Genomic DNA, 18,812 nt, shown 5'->3' with positions numbered 1-18,812 from the left:
AAAACTCTGTTTGATGTTGTGTGGACATATCTTTGTTTTTAAATAAATTCTCACATAAAGTAAAATTTAAAAAAAAAATCACATAGACACCATTACTATTTGCACTCTACTTCCCAAACTCCATGTATTACCTTTGTTTCTGCAGTTTGTCTTCCCACATTTGAGTGGTTACTTTTCTATCACTCCAATTTCTATAAACTAATTCTTCATTTTCTCTTCCTTTTCTTTGTTCTGTGTTCTTAGGTACCATCTTACTTAATTTTGACCTTTAATCTAACCACATTTTATCTTATTTCTATATTTGATCTGTACTCTCCTTTTAATACCTTTTCTCTTAGGAATTTATATTTCTAATATAAAATTTTCTTTAGAGCATTTAATTATAAACTCACCATTAATAAGTATAAATTAATTAACTTAGTTTTGTTGATAAAAGGCATGACATTTTAAATTGAATGGATGTAAATGAAAGCACTTTACTGCTGTGTCTAAGGCTGTTATTCAAAACTGACGAGGATTCCTATTAATAAGCAACACTGAAGCAAAAATTAACTGAAAGAACCTAACCAAAAATATTCTGAAAATTAAAGACATGGAAAAATGGCTTATCGTAATACACCAAATTTAACTGCTTGGTTCCAACAATTTCATTTTTACACCACCCAGCTTTTCCCCAGTTAAAAGCTGTTGGAGCAAGTAATATTTATTTAATTCATTTACAACACTACTTTTTTACAGGAATAAAAGCGAGAATATAATAAAATAAAGCATTCAAAAGCAAAGTTTCAGAAATCTTGCCTTAAATTTCAGTGAAAACATGTATTTTGGTGCTTATATCTAAGGATTCAGTTACTTTCCAATGCTAGCTTTCAGCATCAATTCTGTAAAAAGTTCATAATGACAGTATTTCTTGCAACAAAGAGAAATGTATCGAACCCTGTTACTCCAGGACTAAAGCAGTAATCTGCGAATAATGAAACTCAGCTAGAGAACTCCACTCTAGTAGAGATATAAATTTACATACCAACTTAATTATGTAGAGGAAATTGGTAATCAGTGATATAACTGTTATGTTCCTCTTCTTATGCCACTCATCAACTAGCTCTTTTGCTTTTTCAATTTCAAAGCAATATTCCTTTCTAAGCCAGCAAGAAAGTGAGTAGAATCACAGTTATAAATACTTAAACCAAGCATATTCTAAGGTCATTAGAGCATTGGATTATATGGATTACTTTCCAAATGGATGAGATTACAACTGAAAAATATCCAGCTAAATTTCCATTGACAGTAAATACTAGAGTTTAACTAATTATAAGAGGAAATTCATGAAGATTACTGCCCATTAATACTAACATACAGTTACTGTTATCATTAATGATTCATAGTTAATTAAGTCCCAGAGAAGACATAAACCATAAATTATTAGACTTGGAAAATTCTTGTTCTTACTAGGGTGACTCTGATGATGTGTCTTGATTTCACCAACTGCTTTTTCTCTTCCAACAGTATCTCTCATGCGTTGTATATCAGTCTCTATGGATAGAAAACAAATTTCAAAACACATTGTAAGGTAACCATTAACACACATGTATGTGTGTCTTTGTGTCTGTGTGTAGTACTAACTTAATTAGTACTTGTATTACAGAAAAGAAATAATATAATGTCTGCACTGCACAATCATAAAACATTAGAATTTGAAGGGCTCTTAGCAATCATATAAGCCTCATGATATTGAAGCTTAGAGATGTTTTGTGATTTGATTGAGAACACACACCAAGATAATGCAAAACTGAGTACAAGCTGATGCCCCATAATTCCTTAACCAGTGCTTTTCATACACAATGCACTGTCCCATACAAACTTCAATCATCTTGGGGAGTTCGTGTAAATGATATAACTGCCCAGTTTACACTAAGAGGACACTCATACTGTTAAGGATATACCTATGAGTGGAACGTGGCATTTTTTCCCCACTGGTCAAGAGACAAACCATGGTCCCACATTACGGAAAGTTACTACCAGGTAGAAATTCTTTGACTCTCTCAAGAATGTTTAATGCCATTTTTAAGGCTATGTAAATCAAGCAGACATCAAAGATGTAGAAGAGTAACAAGATATTCTGTAGTCTAAGAAAAACTGCCTATCAGGTCCTCTTACTATGTACACCTTGTAACTGGGGAGGGGGAAATGGGTAAATCTGAGGCAGTACCAGCATTGGGACTGCATCCCATCCCATCTGAGTTTTTATGTGATTTGGACATTTGGCGGGATTTAGAAAGTACTAACTAGGTCAAAGGAGAGAAATAACATTCATGTATTTTGTTTTAATACATGAAAGTTTAAAGAAAAATTCATATTGAAAGAGGGGTTAAGTAGGATTGCTGACTTGAGTCAAATTATGTGTCCAGTGTTTTATGAATGAAAGGTAGTTACAGAAGAGCATGCACCAGAGGTTGGAAACCTATCCTGAACCTGACACCATAAGGTGGATCTTACTTTGTTGTAATGGCTGAGACCAGAAGTAAGTGTTAAAGAGCCAATTGAGTAGATATAATTGAGGCTCTCTGGTTTTTCTCCAACTGGTATAGGTTAAGAATGACAGGCCCAGTTGAAAGAAGCATGTAAAGATGCTTATATAAGCAAGGAAGCATTAAGAAGAGCATTTGATAGCAGATAGCAGATAGAATTAAGGACGAGGGAAAAGGGAGTATGTGCTAGAGAAATCTGAAATCTAGTAAGAATCACAATTTCCCTCCTCACAATACCCTCCCACTGCTTAAATTATTTTTTAAGCCTACTCTTCCTGAAGTTCCTAGTATATGATCCACACTTTACTGTTTCTTTGCATGTCTCATATTTTTGGGGGGTTTATACTGGGCGTTCTAGACAATATCTTGTAAGAAATCTGGATACTGAGTTCCTCTCCCCTTTGGAGGCTTGCTGTTGCTGTTTGCCTGATTATTTATTTAGTGACTTGGCTGGAATATATTCTATTGTAGAGAAGTCTCCTTCTCTGCAGTGTGAATCTTCTAATGTTGCTCCTCTGGGGGCACAGACTTGGGCATGCAAACAGTCACCTTTGGATGACACTTGTTTTTCCTGCTGACTGTCTCTTTCCCTTGTTTTTCTGTTAAGCTCTCTGCCTCCTTTAATATCACACCAAAGATCAAGAAGCAGTGTGTCAAACACTATAACACCAAGACAAGTGGCAGTAGTGTAAACTACAGACTATGTAACAAAACTAAACACCTCTACTTCACCTGAGATACTGAAAATGTGCCTGGTATTTCAATTATATAGAGGGAATTAGTAAGCAATGAAATCTCTCTTTTAATCCCATTCATAAGCTAGCCTTTCTGCTGTTGCAACTAGCCTGAAAAAGAAAGTGAGTAGCACTTAAAATGCTTCCATCAAGCATATTCCAAGCTCACTGTACCACTGAAATTTTGAGGATCACTTTTTAAATGAAGGAGTTCTAAAATTCACAATATGTAAATCCATTGATAATAACTGTTGGAGTTCCACTAATTATAGGAGGGAATTTATGAAGACATTGCATCATGTAATAACAGCTTATAGGTACTGTAATCAGATTCAAACTTAAATAAACTTAAATAAACTCTAGATAAGATAAATAAGCCAGAACAGACTTGAAATATTGTTCTTACCAGGATAACTCTTGGATTGTGTCTTGATTTCACCCTTTATTATACCTTTTCCAACAGCATCTGGGAAGCGCTCTGTATCAGTGTCTATAGAAATAAACAGTTTCAAAACACTTTTGTAAGGTAAATATTAACATGTAGTTGTGTTTGTTTGTAATACTCCTTTAATTAGCATTATTTTATCATAGAAGAATTATAATGAAATGTCTTACTTTCAGAATCAGTACACGTTAGAATTGGAAGAGCCATTGGCAACCATATAAGCCTCATTATATTGTAGCTTAGAAATGGTTAGTGATTTGACCAAGACCACATAGTCAGGTAGCGATAAAACTGATCCATAAACTGATGCCACATTGATTCCTTAACTAGAACTTTTTCCATAAAATACGAAGTTTCTTGCAAATTTAAGTCATCCTATAGAGTTTATCTTAATAAATATAACTGTCTTGTGTACATTAAAAGCACATTCATACCATAAGGATATATTTGGTGAGGCCGGACATGACATTTTTTTCCCAGACCAAATTGCAAACAATGGGCATCACAGTCACAGAATGTTACTGTGAGGCAGAAATTCTTTGACTTGTCCAGGAATATTTTAATTCCCTTTTTAAAGGCCACGTAACTATATGTCAGTAGACATCAGTGATGGAGAAAAACAAGTAGTAATTTGTAGACTGGGATAAAGTATCCTCTCAGGTTCTCTTAGCATGTAGACCTTCTATGTGGGGAGGAAGAAATGGGTAATTTGCAGGAATGTGAGCATTGATTGGTATTGCACTCACTCCTTCCATTTGAGTCTTTATGTGATTTTCACTTTGTTGCTGGATTCAGAAATGATGATATAGGTCCAATGATAGAAAAAAAATTGAAATTTATTTTAAAAAATTTTATTTTGCAAAAGGAATACTTAGAATTGGTGACTCTGGGTCACCTGTTGTGTAAAATTTTGTGTGGGCAAAAATTGGTTCTAACACAGCATGTAAGTGAAGTTGGAACCTGTCATATCCAGAATTTATAGACTGGAAGTCTTGCTTCGGAGAAATTGCTGAGCTCATGAATATTTCAAACACTCTCTATCACTGAGGCAGCACAAATTTATCACCACTGCAATCTAAACAAAGGTGAAGACCACATGGGGCATCACTACTAAAATCAAAGACACGTTGGATTGGGCAGAACAAGTTTTTAGTAATTAAGTTACAGCATTTGTGAAAGTAATGTCTGCTATAGCAACACATAACTGGAGAACATCAGCAGACAAACTTTAGCCCTCTGGTCTTTCTCCAACAGATATAATTAGAAGAACTGATTCATTTGATCTGAGAAAGCAAAGGAGCCTTAGGTGAGCAGGGAGGCAGTAAGAACAGCCCTTGAGGGCAGACTGAATTAAAAACTAGGAGCATAATAAATGATATGGGGTGGAGAAACCTAATCTATTAAGAGCCACAATTTTGCTCCTTCACAACATCCTCCCACTGCTTTTAAGTATTTAAAAAAAATCCTATCCTGCTTGGAGTTCACTAAACTATTTTTTAAAAAAACATTTAACATACTATACTATATATGCCCATTTAAAATGTGTAATCAATGGTTATTAATATAGTCACAGAATGTGTAACAATCACCATAGTCAATTTTAGAATCAACTTCAGATTCATACTAATTAAATTCCAGGTAAATGCAGAAACATGACTGACACATAGTTTTATTCTCTTATCTCCATTTTTGTGCTACTGAATTACATGTTACACATATAAAATTAAAGACATTGTTAAAATTGTTCCTATAATTTCTTTATGAACCTTTATAACTTTTAAAGAAGATGAGAGACAAAAAATTAGAGCAAGTTTGGTATATATTTACACTGTTTGTTATATCAGCATTCTTATTTACAATCTTTGGTTCTTTTCATTGGTTCCTATGGACTCAGGTTACCATCTGGTGTCATTTTCTTACTCAAATTCATCCTTGTTCACACCATCTTCTTTGCACAGCTCTTGTGAAATATATTATATATGTCTATATGTTAGAGGCCCAACAATACATTTTATACCTATTGTGTTATACAATTGCCTTTTAAATCAGTTAAGAAAAGAGACAAATATGCATTTATATGGTCTTTTGCAATACTAGAATTATTCTAAGCCATGTTTTTTGTTTCTTTTTTGTTTCTTTTTTGTGTATTCAAATTACTGTGTGAGATCATTCACTTTCAGTGGGAAAAACTTCCTTTAGCATTTCTTGTAAAGTGCGTCTGCTAGCAGTAGATTCTCTGGAATTTTTTACTTGGGAATTTCACCATTTTTGAAAGATGGTTTGCCTGATATAAGTTTCTTGGTTGACAGATTTTTCTTTCATCATTTCAATATTCCATTCCACTGCCTCTGGTCTCCATAGCTTCTGTTGCTAAATGAAGGTTACTGGGATTCTGTTTTACACCATCAGTTGGTTTTCTCTTGTTGCTTTCAAGATTTTATCTTTGTCCTTGTCTCTCAACATTTTTACTATGATGGGTCTGGTTGTAGATTCTTTTGTGCTTATTCTATTTAAATTCACTGAGGTTGAATGTGTAGATTAATAATTTTCATTGAATAGTTTTCACAATTTTCAGCCATCTTTTCAAATATTTTTACTGCTCCTTTCTCTCTCTGTTCTCCTAGTATTCCCATACCTTTAGTTTGCTGTTTCTTCCTTCAGACTAAACCAATCTCTTGAACCCCTTAGGCAATATTTTCATTTCATTACTGTACATTTCAACTGCAGAATTTGCTTTGGGTTCTTTTACATTAATTTTTATTTTTAGTTGATAATGTGTATTTGACAAAATATTTTCATGGTATCTTCTTTTTGTAAAAGTTTTTTTTTTTTTTGATGTGGACCATTTTTAAAGTCTTTAGTGAATTTGTTACAATATTGCTTCTGTTTTATGTTTTGGTTTTTTGGCTGCAAGGCATGTGGGATCTTAGCTCCCCAACCAGGGATCGAACCCGCACCCCCTGCACTGGAAGGCGAAGTCTTAACCACTGGACCACCAGTGAAGACCCTTATTGTGTATCTGTTTTCCTTTAATTCTTTGAGCACATTTATAATAACTACTAGGTAGTCATTGTCTGCTAAGTCCAACATCTAGGATTCTCACAAGCATATTTTGTTTCCTACTTTTTCCTGTGCTTGGGTCACAATTTACTATTTCCTTACATGTCTTAATTTTTTTTTTTACTAATAACTGGACATTTAAGATAATATATCATAGCATCTTTGGACTCTGATCTCTGTTTCCCTTTCTGAGGCTTGTTGTTTAGTGTGCTTTCTTGCTTGTTTGTGTACAGTGATTTCTCAGAGTTATCTTACTAACATATCTTTCCCCTGAGGTGTGAAGCCTTACACATTGCTCCCAGAGGACATATCCTTGGGCATGCACACAGCTAGCTGCCTCTTGATGTTTGTGGTTTTAACAGGGCTCTGTTTGAATGTCTATTTCCCTTTTTTCTCTATTTAGGTGTCTTCTTTCAACATCACAGAAAACACCATAGAGAAATGTGTCTAGCACTGTTACTTCAGGTCTAATAAAGAGGGAATTGATAACCATCTGTTATATTCATCTATCACATTCCTTAACTAACCTTTCTACATTTGCAAATTCAGAACTGTCTATCTAAGCTGAAAATAGAAAGTGAATAGAATGTAATTGGGCATATTTATTTGTACCAAGCATATTCTAAGTTTATTAAAGGACTGGTTTTTATGGATTAGCTCTTAAACAAATGAGCTCTAAGACTAACAATATGTAGCTAGTTTTACATTGATATTCAATACAAAAATTCAACTAATTAAAGGAAGGAGTTCTTGAAAACTTTTGCCCATGTAATAATAAACCATAGATACTGATGTTATTCATGATTCTTAATTAAACTCCAGAGAAGATAAGGAAACCTGAAATCTTAGATTTGTAAAATTCTTGTCCTTACCAGGGAGATCCATTGATTGTATCTTGAATTGTCCCTTTATTACACCTCTTCTAGTTTTATCTGTCAAGCCTTTTACATTAGTCCCTGTAGAAACAACAAATTTCAAAACACTTTCCATGGTAACCATTTACATACAAACGTGTGTGTGTCTGCATGTGTGTGTGTGTCTGTGTGTGTGTAGCACTAACTTAATTAGCATTTATTACAGAAGATGAGTTTTGTTGAAATGTCTGGTTTGGAGAATCACAAAGCCTTAAATTAGAACAGATAAAGCAATTACATAAGTCACATTATATTGAAGTTTAGAGGTTCTTTAACCAGTACTTTTCTATAATTCCTTAACCAGTACTTAATTCCTTAACCAGTGCTTTTCAATATAATGCTATCTCTTACATAAGTGGAAATCATCCCAGAGAATTTATGATGGCAATATAATTTCCAGATTTATATTAAAAGAACACTTATTCTGCAAGGATGTACCCAATGAGGCAGAACTTAACATTTTTTTTTTTTCCCAACAAGACAAGATGTAAACCATAGTCTTCTTAGTCACAGTAACTTACCATGAGCCAGAAATTCTCTGACTTACTGGACATTTTAATTCCCTTTTAGGCTATGTAACTGTAAACCATGTAGGTATCACTGATTTAAAGAGTAACACGATATTCACTGAATTGAGAAAAAGTGTCTCTGAGATTCCTCGAGCATGTACACTTTATGTCTTGCAAGGAGGAAATGGTGAAATTTGTACCACAAGCAGGACTCTGATTGGATCCATTTCCATTTGAGCTTTTATGTGATCTAAATTTTTGCTATAATTAACAATGATTAACTATGTTCGATGACATGAAAAATACATGAAAATTATTATAAAGGTATTCACACTGAGAAAGGGATAACTAGGACTGGGGACCTAAAGGGTACATCCTTGGGCATGCACACAGTTGCCTTTTGATGTTAGTGGTTTTAACAGGGCTCTGTTTGAATGCCTGTTTCCCTGGGTTAAAAGTTTAGTGAATGCACTACCAAACGTAAGGTAGATAGCTAGTGGGAAGCAGCCGCATAGCACAGGGAGAACAGATCGGTGTTTTGTGACTGCCTGGAGGGGTGGGATAGGGAGGGTGGGAGGGAGGGAGACGCAAGAGGGAAGAGATATGGGAACATATGTGTATATATAACTGATTCATTTTGTTGTAAAGCAGAAACTAACACACCATTGTAAAGCAATTATACTCCAATAAAGATGTTAAAAATAAATAAATAAATAAAAGAGCAAGAACCCCCCCCCCAAAAAAGTTTAGTGAATGAAGTTGGTTCTAGTAGAGCATGTAAATGGAGTTGGAAACCTGTCATGATCCTGACATTGTCTAGTAGAAGACTGCTTTGAAAAAAGGGCTGAGCCCATGAATAAATGTAAAAGGTCACACTATGATTTTGGCAGCCCAAATGTACCATATTGCATTCTTCACAGAGAGGATACCACCTGGGGCATCATTAACAAAGTAAACAAAGATGCATCAGATTAGGCAGGCAAGTTTTCAATAAATAACATTTTGTGAAAGTAATAAAATCTATAGCCACACAAAATTAGGGAATATTAGCACATATATTTTAGCCACTCTGGTCTTTCTTCAACAGATATAACTAAGGTGAATGGAATCATTTGAATCAAGAAACAGGGGATCCTCAGATAAGCAGGGAGGTAATCAGAACAGCATTTGAGGGATGACTGGGTTAAGCACTAGGAATTAAAGGTATGCACTAGAGAAATCTTTAATCGAGTAAGAGTCACAATTTCCCTCCTTCACGGTATCCTCCCATTGCTTTAAATCTTTTAAAATCTCTTAATTTTTGTAGTTCACTAAGCTATTTTTAAAATATATAACATACCATAATATTCGTCCACTTAAAGTGTGTCCAAATCAATGGTTTCATTAAAAATTATATTCAGAGTTGTGTAACCATAACCACAATCAATTTTAGAGTCTACTTCAGATTTATATTATTAAATTCCAATTATATATAGAAATATTACTCCTATATAGCTCTGTTATCTCTTCCCCATTTTTATGCTATTGTTATACATATTATACCTTTAAATATAAAAGAGTTTGTAATAATTATTTCTTTATATAACTCTGTGCCCTTGAAAAAAGCTGACAGAAGAAAGAAGAGCAAGTACATATGTACAGTGTTTGTTATATTAACCTTCTTGTTTACAATTTCTGGTTCTCTTCATTTGTTCCTGTGGATTCAAGTTAACATCTGCTATCATTTTTTACTCAAATATATCACCATTCTCATACATCTCCTTTGCACAGGTACTACAGAATATATCACTTTTCCATATTTTTATAGGCCCGACAATACAATGATATACATATTGTTCTATACAATCACATTTTAAATCAATTAAGAGAAGAAAGGACACAAAATATGCATTCATATTGTCTTTTGAAGTACAGAATTCCTTTTATAAACTTTAATCTATTTACTTCTATTTTTTACATGAACTTGTTCATGCAGTAGCCATAAAGTACATTGGGAACATATATTTTGTTTCACAAAGAAGGAGAAAAAACTGAAAAAATATCGTTGCTTATGGAAAGCTGCAAAAGGGAAGGAGAAAGCATGATGGAACAAAAGAGAATACAACCCAAGAGTCTTGCTCTTCAGACTATAGTTTAGGTTACTGTGTAAAAACAGTTTATACCTTGGCCATTAGGGCTGCTCTAATTACTTGGGGGTCTAGAACTTCAGAGCACTATTTTTGTTTCAGGTTTGTTTTCTGTTTCCCAAGTGAAACACCTTATTGTTTCTTATGATTATTAAAGTAATACATGGTTAACTTTTAAAATTCCACATATGAGTGAAATCATGTGGTACGTATTTGTCTTCCTCTGTCTGACTTATTTCACTTAGCGTAACACCATCAAGGGTATTACGGGTTCCTCCATGTTGTTGCATACGCAAGATTTCATCTTTGATGGAGAGTAGTATTCCATTGTATATACACATACCACATCTTTTTTACATTCTCACCAACAGTGTATTACGGTTCCCTTTTCTCCACATCCTCTCCAACACTTTTTGTCTTTTTGATAATGGCTATTCTGACAAATGTTAGGTAGCATCTCTTCATAGTTTTGATTTGCGTTTCCTTAATAGTAATAGTGAACATCTTTTCTTGTGCCTGTTGGCCATCTGCATGTCTTCTTGGAAAAATTTCTGTTCAGCTCCTCTGCTCATTTTAATGGCATTGTTAGCTTTTTTGTTTTTGAATTGTATGAGTTCTTTATATATTTTGGATATTTATCCCTTGTCAGATATATCATTTGCAAATATATCTCCCATTTGTTAGGTTGTCTTTTCATTTTATTTATAGTTTCCTTGCTGTGCAGAAGCTTTTCAGTTTGATGCAACCCCATTTTTTCATTTTTGCTTTTGTTTCCCTTGCTTGAAGAGACACAAATAGATAGTGCTAAGACTGATGTCAAAGAGCATACTGCCCATGTTTTCTTCTAGAGATTATGGTTTCAGGTCTTACATTCAAGTCTTTAATTCATCTTGAGTTAATTTTTCTGTATGGTGTGAGATAGTAGTCTAGTTTCACTTTTTTTGCCATGTGGCTGTCCAGTATTCACAATATCATTTATTGAAGAGACTATCATTTCTCCATTGTAGGTTCTTTATTCCTTTGTCCTAAATTAATTGTCTATATATGCATAGGTTTATTTCTGGGCTCTCAGTTCTGCCTCATTGATCTTTATATCTGTTTTTCTGCCAACACCAGGCTGCTTTATATTACTATGGCTTTCTAATATAGTTTGAAACCAGGAGTGTGATACTTCCAGCTTTGTTATTTTTTCTCAGGATTGCTTTCGCTATTTTGGAGGAGTCTTTTGTGGTTCCATAGAAATTTTAGAATTTTCTGCTCTGTGTCTGTGAAAAATGTCCTTGGGATTTTGATAGGGATTGCACTGAATCTGTGGATTGCTTTAAGTAATATGGACAGTTATTACAATGTTAATTCTTCTAATTCATGAGGATGGAATATCTTTCCATTGTTGGTGTCTTCTTCAATTTAACAATGTCTTATAGTTTTCGTATAAGTCTTTTCACCTTCTTGGTTAAACTGATTCCTAGGCTTTTTCTGCCTTTTGTTGAGACTGTAAATGGGATTGTTTTTGTTAATATGTTTTTCTGCTAGCCCACTGTTAGCATATAGAAATGGAACAGATTTTTGTATACTGATTTTGTATCCTTTACTGTATTTGTTTATTATTTCCAATAGTTTTTTGGTGGAGTCTTTAGGGCTTTGTATATACAAAACCATGTCGTGCAAATAGAGACAGTTCTACTTCTTCCTTTCCAATCTGGATGACTTTTATTTTTCTTGCCTAATTGCTCTGGCCAGCACTTCCAACTCTATGTTGAATAAGAGGGGTGAGAGTGGCATCTTTGAATTGTTCTTGACCTTAGAGGCATAGCTCTCAATTTTTCACCACGGAGTATGACATTAGCTGTGGGTTTATCCTATATTATGTTGAGGTATGGCCATTCTATACTCACTTAATTGAGAAGTTTTATAATAAATGGATGTTGAATTTTGTCAAATGTTCTTTCTGCATCTATTGAGATGATCATGTGGTTTTTATTCTTTATTTTGTTAATGTGGTGTATCACACTGATTGATTTGTGGGTGTTGAACCATCCTTGCATCCCTGGAATAAATCACACTTGTATGACCCTTTGATGTATTGTTGAATTTGGCTTGCCAATATTTTGTTGAGGATTTTTGCATCTATCTTCATCAGAGATATTGGCCTATAATGTCCTTTGTGTGTATGTCTGTGTCTGTGTGTGTGTTGTATTTTTCTGGTTTTGGTATCAAGGTGATGTTGACCTCATAAAATGAGTTTGGAAGTGTTACCTCCTCTTCAATTTTTTCAAATAGTTTTAGAAGGATTGGGTATTAAATCTTTGAATGTTTGGTAGAATTCACTTGTGAAGCAGTCTGTTCCTGGACTTTTGTTTTTTGGGAGGTTTTTAATTACTGTTTCAATCTCTGTACTAGTGACTGGTATATTCAGATTTTGGAATTACAGAATTATTTTAACACATGCTCTTTTTTGGAACGGATTAAAATCACTGCCTAAGGTCCACTGCTTTCAGCCTGAAGAACTCTCATTAGTATTTCTCAAAAGGCAGGTCTGCTAACAAACAGTTCTCTCAGTGTTCATTTATTTGGGAATCTGTTTATCTCACCTTCACTTTTGAAAGAAAAAGTTCATGGTGACAATTTCTTCCTTCAGCATTTTAATATGGCATCCCACTGCCTTCTGGGCTACATAGTTTCATTCTTTTTTTGGCCACACCTCACAGCATGCAGAACTTCCCTGACCAGAGATTGAACCCATGCCTCCTTGCAGTGGAAGCATGGAAGTGCAGAGTCTTAACCACTGAACCACCAGGGAAGCCCCTGGGCTTCATAGTTCCTGATGCTAAGTAAGCTGTTAATCTTACCAGGGTTCTCTTTTTTAATGATGTGTTGCTTTCCCTTTGTGACATTCGAGAGTTTCTGTCTTTGTCTTCCATTACTTTTACTTGATGTATCTGGTTGTAGATTTCTTTGTGCTTACTCTTAGACTTCATTTGGCTTGGATATCCAGATTTATATTCATCAAATGTGCTTCCAAACTGTCAGCCATAATTACTTCAAATATTTTTTCTGCCCCCTTTTCTCTCAGCTCTACTTCTTCTGTAGTCATTAAGTGTGGAGATTCTTTCTTTTGACAATCAAATCTACTCCTGAACCCCTCTAGTAAATTTTTCCTTACAGTTATTGTACTCTCAACTCCACAGTTATCACTGTGTTTTTTTAACAAAAATAATTTCTATCTCTTTGTTAATATTCTCTATTTGATTAGACATTGTCATCAATATTCCTTTCTGTTTTAAGCATGGGTTTCTTTAATTCTTCAAAAATATATATAACTGTTTTATAGTATCTTACATCCGGAACCGCACTGTGGTCTGCTTTTTTTCCTTAGTTCATACTTTACTGTTTTTTTGCATATCTCATATTTTGAGGGGGGGCAGTGTATCTAATATATTGTAGGAAATCTGGATACTGAGCTCCCATCCCCTTTGAAGGCTTGTCGTTGTTTGCCTGATTAATTATTTAGTGACTGGGCTAAACTATCTTCTGTCCTACTGAAGTCTCGTTCCCTGCAGTGTGCAGCTCCTAATGTTGCTCCTCTGTGGGCACAGCCTTGGGCATGCATGCAATCACCTTTGGATGACAGTTTTTTTTAAATTTTTTATTGAGGCATATTTGATTTACAATATTAAACAAGTTTCAGGTGTACAACATAGTGACTCACATGTTTAAAAAGTTAACTCCATTTATAGTTATTATACAATATTGGCTATATTCCCTGTATACTACAATACATCCTTATAGCTTATTTATTTTAAATATAGTAGTTTGTACTTCTTAATCCCCTACCCTTATCTTGCTCCTCCACCATTTTCTCTCCACTGGTAACCACTAGTTTGTTCTCTATATCTGTGAATCTGCTTTTTTATTATATTCACTAGTTTGTTGTATTTTTTAGATTCCATATGTAAGTGATATCATACAGTATTTGTCTTTGTCTGACTTACTTCACTTAGCATAATGCCCTCTATCTATGTTGCTGCAAAAGGCAAAGTTTTGTTCTTTTTTATGGTCAGTAGTATTTCATTGTGTGTGTGCATATGTACATCTTCTCTACCCATTCATCTGTTAGTGCTAGTGGATGCTTAGGGTGTTTCTATATGTTGGCAATTGTAAATAATGCTGCTATGAACATTCGGGTGCATGTATCTTTTTGAATTACTGTGTTTGTTTGTTTTGGACATATACCCCAAAGTGGAACTGCTGGGTCATATGGTAGCTCTATTTTTAGTTTTTTGAGAAACCTCCATACTGTTTTCCACAGTGGCCACACCAATTTACATTCTGACCAACAGTGTAGAAGGGTTCCCTTTTCTCCACACTCTTGCCAACATTTGTTATTTGTGGTCTTCTTGATGATAACCATTCTGACAGGTGTGAGGTGATATTGTGATTTGACTAGCATATCAGTATATTAAGTAGTGATGTTGAGCATCTTTTCATACATCTGTTGTTCAACTGCATGTCTTCTTTGGAAAAATGTCTATTCAGGTCTTCTGCCCACTTTTTAATTGGGTGTTCATGTTTTTGATATTGAGTTATATGAGCTGTATATATATTTTGAATATTAACCCCTTAACAGTTATATCATTTGTAAATATTTGCTCCCATCAGTAGTTCTCATTTATTTTTGCTTTTGTTTTCTTTAACAGACATATCCAAAAGAATATTGCCACCATTTATGTCAAAGTGTGTTCTGCCTAAGTTTTCTTCCAAAGTTTTATGATTTCCAGTCTTACATTTAGATCTTTAATCCACTTTGCGTTTAGTTTTGTATACGGTGTTAGAGAATATTCTAATTTCATTCTTTTACATGTAGCTGTCTGGTTTTTCCAGCACCACTTATTGAATATACTTCTCTTTTCTCCATTGTATTGTATATTCTTGTCTCCTTTGTCATAGATTAATTGGCCATAAGTGTGTGGGGTTATTTCTGGGCTCTCTATTCTGTTCCTTTGATCTATGTGTCTAATTTTGTACCAGTATCATACAGTTTTGATTACTGTAGCCTTGTAGTATAGTATGAAGTTAGGGAGCATGCTACCACCATCTCTGTTCTTCTTTCTCAAGATTGTTTTGTCTATTCAGGGTCTTTTTTGTTTCTATACTACTTTGAAATTATTTCTCCTAATTCTAAGAATGCCTTTGGTACTTTGATAGGGATTGCACTGAATCTGTAGACTGCCTTAGGTAATACAGTCATTTTTTTTTTTTTTTTTGCGGTCGCAGGCCTCTCACTGTTGTGGCCTCTCCCGTTGCGGAGCACAGGCTCCGGACGCGCAGGCTCAGCGGCCATGGCTCACGGGCCCAGCCGCTCCGTGGCATGTGGGATCTTCCCAGACCGGGGCATGAACCCAATACAGTCATTTTAACAAATATTAATTCTTCCAATCCATGAACATGGTATATCTTTCCATCTGTTTGTGTCATCTTCAATTTCTTTCATCAGTGTCTTATAATTTTCTGATTTCAAGTCTTTTAACTCCTTACATAAGTTTATTCCTAAGTATTTTATTCTTTTTGATGCAACTGTAAATGAGACTGTTTCCTTAATTTCTTTCTGAGTTTGTTGTTAGTATATAGAATTGCAATGTATTTCTCTATATTAATTTTGTACCTGAAAATTACTGAATTTATCCTTGAGCTCTAGTATTTTTTGGTAGCTGTTTTTAGGATTCTCTTTGTTTAGTATCATGTTGTCTACAAAGTGACAATTTTACTTTCCCTTTTTAATTTGGATTCCTTTTATTTCTTTTCTTGTTTGACTGTGGTGGCTAAGACTTCTAATAATATGTTGAATAAAAGTGGCAATAGTGGGCATCCTTGTTTCATATCTTAGAGGAAATGCTTTCATCTTTTCACTGTTGAGTATAATGTTAGCTATGGGGTTATCATATACGGCCTTTATTATGTTGAGGCATGTTCCTTGTATACCCACTTTCTGGAGAGTTTTTATCATAAATGGATGTTGAATTTTGCCAAAATCTTTTTCTGTATCTATTGAGATAATCATATAGTTTTTATTCTTTGTTAATGTGATGTATCACACTGATTTGCAGACACTGAAACATCCTTGTATCTCTGGGATAAATTCCACTTAATCATAGTGTATGATCATTTTAATGTATTGTTGGAGTCAGTTTGCTAATATTTTGTTGAGGGCTTCTGCATCTACTTTCACCCATGTAATTTTCTGTTCTGTGATATCTCTGTCTCATTTTGATATCATGTGATGCTGGCCTTATAGAATGACTTTGGAAACATTCCTTCCGCTGCAACTTTGTGCAATACTTTGAGAAGTATAGGTATTAATTCTTCTCTAAATGTTTGGTAGAATTCCCCTATGAAGCCACTTGTTCTTGGACTTACGTTTTTTGGTTATTTTTTTAAATTACTGGTTCAATTTCATTACTGATAATTGGTCTGTTCATATTTTCTTTTTATTCCTGGTTCAGTCCTGGTTGTCATATGGTTTTTCCAACTAATGTCTCATGATCAGTTGCACTTCTGTGGTGTCGGTTGTAACATCTTTTTCATTTCTGATTTTATTGATTTGGGCCCTGCATATTACTCTTGATGAATCTGGCTAAAGGTTTGTCAATTTTGTTTATCTTTTCAAAGAAACAGGTTATAGTTTCATTGATATTTTCCATTTTTAAGTCTCTATTTCATTTATTTCTTCTCTGGTCTTTATGATTTCTTTCCTTCTGCTAACTTTGTGTTTTGTTTGTTCATCTTTTTCCTAGTTCCTTTAGGTGTAAGTTAAGTTGTTCATTTGAGACTTTTCATGTTTCCTGAGGTTTGTTAGTATCAGTATAAATTTTTATTTTAGAACTGCTTTTGCTGCATCTCATAGATTTTTGGATCATTTTCTGTTCATTTGTCTCTAGGTATTTTTTGATTTCCTCTTTGATTTCTTCATGATCCATTGGTTGTTTAGTAGCATGTTGCTTAGCTTCTGTGTGTTTGTGATTTTTGCAGTATTTTCTTTTAGTTGATTTCTAGCCTCATAGTGTTGTGGTGGGAAAAGATACTTGATATGATTTCAGTTTTCTTAAATTTACCAAGGCTTCTTTTGTGGCCTAACATTCCTAGAAAATGTCCCATGTGGACATGAATGTGTGTTCTGCTGCTGTTGGATGGAATGTTCTATATCTATCTATTAAGTCCATATGGTCTAATATGTCATTTAAGGCCAGTGTCTCCTTATGGATTTTCTTTTTGGATGATCTGTCTGTTGACTTGAGTGGGCTTTTAAAGTCCTTTACTATTATTGTGTAACTGTCTGTTTCTCCCTTTATGTCTGTTAATATTTGCTTTATTTATTAAGGATCTCCTATGTTGGGTGCATATATATTTCCAATTGTTACATCTTTTTCTTGGATTGATCCTTTGATCATTATGTAATGTCCTTCTTTTGTCTTAAAGTCTATTTTGTCTGATATAATTATTGCTACCTGGGTTTTCTTTTGATTTCCTTTTGCCTGGAATGACTTTTTCAATCTCTTCACTTTCAGTCTGTGTCTTTAGATCAGAAGTGAGTCTCTTTTAGGTAGCATATACAAAGGTCTTGCTTTTGTATCCATTCAGCAACTCCATGTCTTTTGATTGGAGCATTTAGCTCATTTAAATGTAATTATTGATATGTGTGTTCTTATTGCCAAAAGAATAGTTAATAGTAGTTTTGTTAATAGTTTTTGGGTTGTTTTTCTAGGTCTTTTTGTTCCCTTCTTCTTTTGTTCTTTTGTGATTTGATGACTATCTTTAGTGTTATGTTTGGATTACTTTCTCTTCTTTGTGTATCTATTACAGAATTTTTGGTTGTGGTTACCATGAGGTTTATATACAGCTATCTATCTATCTATCTAAAGTTCGATCTCTTAATTTCAAACACATTTTAACTATGCTTCATTTGTACTCTCCTCCCCTCATGATTACTATTTTTGACATATTTTACATCTAATTATTTTGTGTATCTGTTAACTTCTTATTGTGGTTATAGATGACTTTACCATTTTTGTTTTTAATCCTTCCTATGAACTTTGCATATGGTTGATTTTCTACTTTTACTATATATTTGCTTTTACTGATGAGCTTTTCCTTTCATAATTTTCATGTTTATAGTTGTGGCCTTTTCTTTTTTGCTTAAGAGATGTCCCTTTAACATTTCTGGTAAAGCTGGCTTGGTGGTGTTGAACTCTTTCAGCTTTTGCTTGCCTGTAAAGCTTTTGATGTCTCCATGAAATGTGAATGAGAGCTTTGCTGGATAGAGTATTCTTGGTTCTATGTTTTTCCTTTTCATCAGTTTAAATATATCTTGCCACTGCCTTCTGCCTGCAAAGTTTCTGCTACAAAGTCAGCTGATAGCCTTATGGATGTTCCCTTGTACGTAACTTGTTGCTTTTCCCTTGCTGCTTTTAATATTCTCTCTTTAGCTTTAATTTTTGCATT

At 34.2% G+C, this 18,812-nt stretch overlaps 1 protein-coding gene across 3 annotated transcripts in view; it reads right to left on the bottom strand.

Moving 5' to 3' along the window:
* CCDC7 (coiled-coil domain containing 7) overlaps positions 1-18,812 on the bottom strand; it is a 328,048-nt gene that overhangs the window by 82,686 nt on the left and 226,550 nt on the right. For all 3 annotated transcript variants that reach the window (XM_060293096.1, XM_060293098.2, XM_060293097.2), the window contains exons 36-38: positions 7,640-7,723; positions 3,669-3,752; positions 1,450-1,533 (exon numbers count right to left, since the gene is read on the bottom strand). In XM_060293096.1, coding sequence (XP_060149079.1) covers positions 1,450-1,533; positions 3,669-3,752; positions 7,640-7,723 — 252 coding nt within the window. The remainder of the gene's footprint in view (positions 1-1,449; positions 1,534-3,668; positions 3,753-7,639; positions 7,724-18,812) is intronic.

Source organism: Globicephala melas, chromosome 2, assembly GCF_963455315.2.
Source record: "Globicephala melas chromosome 2, mGloMel1.2, whole genome shotgun sequence".
Classification (NCBI taxonomy): domain Eukaryota; kingdom Metazoa; phylum Chordata; class Mammalia; order Artiodactyla; family Delphinidae; genus Globicephala; species Globicephala melas.
This window is presented reverse-complemented; position numbering and strand designations above follow the sequence as displayed.